At 35.1% G+C, this 5,623-nt stretch overlaps 1 protein-coding gene across 1 annotated transcript; it reads right to left on the minus strand.

Annotated features, from left to right (window-relative positions):
• Positions 1-817: 817 nt before the first annotated feature.
• On the minus strand, positions 818-3,405 carry LOC145107980 (Subtilisin-like serine endopeptidase family protein). Its single transcript, XM_079044988.1, has one exon. The coding sequence runs from the start codon at positions 3,294-3,296 to the stop codon at positions 972-974; it is 2,325 nt and encodes a 774-aa protein (XP_078901114.1). The 5' UTR covers positions 3,297-3,405; the 3' UTR covers positions 818-971.
• Between the last annotated feature and the right edge of the window lie 2,218 nt (positions 3,406-5,623).

Below are 5,623 nucleotides of genomic sequence, written 5' to 3' on the forward strand. Positions count from 1 at the left end.
TCTGAAAAGACCAAATTACCCTCACATTAACGGACAAAAAACAACCAACATGCTACTTTACTTTACAAAGCAATACCTTCCGACCCGGCAACGCCGGGGAATCTTTTCTAGTTTTAATCAAATAAGAACAAAATTTTGGGGAAATTGAGTAAACTAATTATTCTACATGAGCCTTTTCAATCAAAGTCGGTTCGAATACCCCCACATCATTTTTATTTTTCAAATCCAAGTTACACTTTCAGCCGTTGGTTTTTGCTACACTTTTCATAAACTGCTCTCCTTTTAATTTCCTTTATTAAATCAGTTTCTAAAAGCTATGTATTTAATCGTCAACGTTTATAAATTTGTATTTGTCTATTTTTAATTAATATTAATCACTTTGTAGTTTTCCATCACGAATTATATATAGACAATTTTATTTAGGAGTTCATTTTAATCTTCACATAAGGCCTTCAAAAATTGATGGATTGGGCTCTAGAAATGTTCCTTACTTATCTATTTTGTGAAAGGAAGTGAATAAGTGATTAAAGAGCGATGACAACCTTTCATTTTTTTAATGAAAGATAATGCCATATTGCACACCAATTTGGAAAAAAAAATTGTTAATTTTTGTTTAACAAAAAAAAATGATTAAAGAGCGATGACAACCTCTCATTTTGTTAGTATCCCTTACCATCCCATAATTTAATCCTATCACAACCACAATTCATCGCTATTCCATAATTAAACCTATCACAACAACAATTCATTATTTTTTTGGCTCACGTCAACCTCGATAACAAAAGTCTTGCATGATAGAGTTACGACATAAGGAATCTTTTGAAACCAATCATATCGTTATTTCTTTATTAAGAATAAGCAAACTATTTCAATATCTATTATGATAATATTATTAATATGTGTCTGCTGTGCCTTTTAGGCTTGTAGCGACAACAATTAAGACAAATTTCTTTCTTTCATATCCCAAATAATTAGAATGTGCCTACTGTGCTTGCTAGGCTTGTTGCCACAATCGGACTTCTTACGACAATCTTTCTTGCGCTCTCTATCCAACTTAAGAAACCGTACACAACTTGATCTTGAATAGTAGTCGGCCCTTCTATTCGTAACTTGTAGCTTTTCTTCTCATTCTTTGACTGGAAACTCAGTTTTTTAGGCGTGACAGTAACATTTAAGCCACTAATAGACGTTAGTTTCGCAGTGAACGTTGAACGTCCGACCCCAACATAAGTCACTGTTCTCTTAAACTCTTTGACAACTTTAGCCGTGGACTTTGTGTCATTCCCATCGAAATAAGCAATGAAAGAAGGGTAGTTTATGTCCAATGATGGGTTGGAGCAACTAAAGGTTGATGATCTTGTGATTGTCTGAATTTGATTCTGTGTATAATTTAAACCACAGAGAAGATTAATGTAATCTTGAGCGTTGACGTCGTATATGAGTCCAGGGTTCAAGGCCTTGTTGGGAGCAACATGGCCTGAACCCATGGCGAAAGGAGTTGCTGGCTTGTTGTTGTCGCCGATATCTTGGATGGGTTTGAACGTGTTGTCTAGATTCTCCGATGTAGTCATCATGGCTGAACGGATGGCTGATGGGCTCCATTCAGGGTGAGCTGCTTTAAGTAAAGCAGCCACCCCACTGGCATGAGGGCATGACATAGACGTCCCCGATAAGAGATTGAATTTACTAAATAGTTCTTCATTTCCTGTCTTAATCGAAGCTGATGACAAGCTATCGGGCCAAGATGCTAATATAAGTGAACCAGGAGCTGTGAGATCGGGCTTTAAAACAATCGGAACACTATAGGATGGACCTCGTGAGCTATAGCTAGACACCCTTGGTGCTGGTTTTGTCTGGAGACGTGTCCCATGGAAATTCATACTAGCCTTAGCTTCACTATGCTCGAGTTCTTTAATGTAGTCCATGACGATTTTACCGGATTGTGGATTCAACAACAAGACTGGATATGTGCTTTGCATGAAGGATTCGAGGTCTGTGTTATCTGTTATGAAGATAGCCCCCAACGCATTAGAACTTTGGATAGTGTAAAATTGTTCGCTAAGTGTGTCATTATTGTCGAGACACACGACAATCTTTCTATCTGTTTTATTGGCTTCCACTTCATTCTCACAAGCCCCGACAAAAACAATTGGGACCTGACTTGGATTCAAATTTCCGGGATAAAGAGCCAAACCGGTGACGGAAACTCCATTGCCAAGCTTTAATATCCCGGTGAATTCACGGTCAATTGTGCTTGCTGCAACAGTGAGAACCCATGGTGTTCCATTGTGTAGTGACCTTAAATAAGGTCCATTGTTTCCAGCGGATGCGGATACGAAGATACCTTTCTCGAGTGCTGCAAATGTGGCTATGGCGATGGGGTCTTGGTATAGAGGAATATCGTCTGCACCAAGGGACAAGGAAATTACATCGACTCCATCCATAATTGCTTGGTCAATGGCAGCAAGAATGTCCGAAACGAAAGCACCTTCTTCCCAAACAGCTTTGTACATAGCCACTCTCGCACGTGGCGCCACACCAGTGGCTGTTCCGGTTCCATATCCAAAATATGATGCTCCTTTCACGTAACTCCCTGCTGCTGTTGATGAAGTATGAGTCCCATGTCCCATGGTGTCACGAGCGGAATTCATTGAGAGCGTTAAGTTTGGGTGATGCGAAAGAAGGCCTTTGTTGAAATAACGAGCACCAATGAGCTTCGTGTTGCATAAAGAGGAGTTGAATTGGAAGCCTTCTTCACATTCACCTTTCCATCTTGACGGAATTGCACCCATTCCATCGTCGTTGAAGCTCCCACTCTCCGGCCAAACTCCAGTGTCGACAACCCCAATAATAACATCTTTTCCATAATCTGCAACCGACCATGCACCGGATTTTGAGTTTAGCCCAAGGAATTGTGTAGAGTGAGTTGTGTCAAGGTCAACTCTTGTATCTTTAACCGAGGAAAGATAGCCGGGTGAGCTCTTAACGGTTTCCAGCTCTGATGAAGAAAGAATTGCAGTAAACCCATTTATAGCATTCGTATAACTATAAATTAGTTTTGAGGGAGAAGAAGAGGAGGATACGGTGGAAGTGGTGGTGGTGGTTGTGGCGGTGATGGAGTCAAGGGTGGCGGAGAACCAGCTATGGTGGCTAGAAAACGATAACGGCATGGCGGATAAGTCCATGTGGACTATGTAGGTATGGGAATCTGCTAAAACGAGAAGTGTCTTTGATAGGGAGATAGAGAGGAGCCATACAGAGAAGATATGGTTAGCCATGGGAAATGAATATGCCATTCCCGTGAACTTACCCGAAGTTCATCTATTAACTTATAGCATCCGTCACGCTTTGTACATCTCACTGTTCAAATTTGTTGGGTCTTCTTGAATCATGGTTTTCCATAGATAATTAGAGCATCCATAATTGGTTAAGTGAAAATGAATTTGGATATATCATTTAATAGATTTTAACCTTTGGGAAGATGAGTTTCGAGTTCAAATAAACAAAAAAACTTTAACAAAAATTTAAAAATACTTCCTATTAAATTGTATCGTAAACATTAATAAATTAAGTTGTAAGAAAAAATAGAATAACAATATAAATATTTATTAAGATCTTAGGTCTTCTGTGATACATTAAACTAGTTATAACTTGATTTCATTTTTCATACAATTTTTTTATTTTTTTCCGAAAAAGTTATATATATATATATATATATATATATATATATATATATATATATATATATATATATATAGGCTTAGGTTATTTTGTTTTTATTAATTATTGTGTGTCAGAATGCACAAATCTGGACCAATGGATGGAATTAATCAATGGACATGATTTGAGGGTGTATGATATTACAATGGGATAACATGTATCATATAATCACACAAATTTTAGCAAAAATAGTATTTTGGACAATTAACTACATTTATAAAAGGAAATTTTCGGATTTTTAGGGATTATTAATTCTCTTAATTTTAAAAATCTAAATTTTTTAAATTAATTCAATTTTAATTCTAACGTAATTTGTATACATAACCGATTTTATTCTGTCATAATATTTTTTTGCTAAAATGATGTTTTTTCAGAATTTTATGCTATTAGAATATTATTAAAGATTAACAACATTCTTGAATCCGAGGTTGAAAAATAACAACATTCTAATATATTCTTATATATCCAAAGTTAAATACAAATCCATACATATTCTTACAGATTAAAAGTCTTATACATTTTAATATAATTATACATATTCTAAAAGAATATCAACAAAAATGAATAAAATTCTTAAAAATTATCAACATTCTAAAATTGTGAATATGATCAAACTTTATTCATTCTTCAAGTTATTCCTATTAGGTCTTCAACACAATGATAGCAACTAATGCAGACCCATTCATCTTGTCAAACAGTTATTGAACAAATGCACTTAATCTTCTTCAATGGTCCAAAGAATCGACTTGATTCCAACTATTCTTACGAAAATATGATGTATTATCGTAAGAATGTAATTCTTCAACGCATTCTTCCAACCATTCATATCACAAATAAAACAAAAACTAAGAATGGTTAAAAGCATGCTACTTGCAATCCCTATCACTTAATATATTCTGGAAGAATACATAAAATATGATAGAATACATAGAATACATTCTGACAGAATACATAGAATAAAATTCTGACAGAATACATAGAGTACATACAACTATTTTCTTATTCCAGTAACACACTAAGCAATACACATATTCAAAATCCACTGAAATTTGAAAGCAAAATCCACTTTGCCAAAATATATCTAATCTAATTTAATACCAACAATAAAAGAGCAGTGAAACGGAATTGAAGAAATCGAATGTAATTGCAAACTTAATCCAAATCAACTAGCATCAACCTATTGTTATGAAAAGGGCATCCAACCCAATCTAAATTAAGTTATATATTTCTGAAAAGAATAAGGAACAAAACGAAGTAAAAAAATTAAAGATTATTAACTATTTTTTCATTGAGACATTTTATCGAACACATGGAGGCCATGACAGAATCATATTAGGCAAATCAGACAGGTACTGGAGATGAAATATCTAATCAAGACCACTGCTCTGTAACAGAAAAAAGAAGACAAAAAGAATTTCAAATCGTACAAGATTATGTATATAACCCAATGAAAATCATGATAACAGTTTCATGTTTCTGTCATGTCATTGTCACAGCCATGGACACAAATCAAAGGTGACGAAAACTATTTAATTAAATTGTTATTTCTCATGTTCGTCATTGATTCATAACAATCAGATTTGTTCTGATATTCAAGTTGTAATTTTGTGAAGGAAGAAACAGATGTTTTGACGTTCTTCATGGAGTAAAAAAACCGTAACATTTAAAGAATTGGGAGATTACTAGATTAGTGACAAACCTCATAGGAATGACTCGGAAACGTGTCAAACAAGGAGTTAGACTCGTCCTTGACTCGTTCAGCAATTGATTCACTACTGCGAGATTCAGAAATTGTAGCAGGAAAATGACCTAATCCAGCCAACGCTTCTGCCGCCTCCAAATGGAGAGGAATATGGTTTTGAGAAGGGATACATGATTGCAGGTTTTGTAGTGTTTATTCCCT

This window comes from Lactuca virosa, chromosome 1, assembly GCF_052849685.1.
Source record: "Lactuca virosa cultivar CGN04683 chromosome 1, Lactuca_virosa_CGN04683_v6, whole genome shotgun sequence".
NCBI classification, from domain to species: Eukaryota; Viridiplantae; Streptophyta; class Magnoliopsida; order Asterales; family Asteraceae; genus Lactuca; species Lactuca virosa.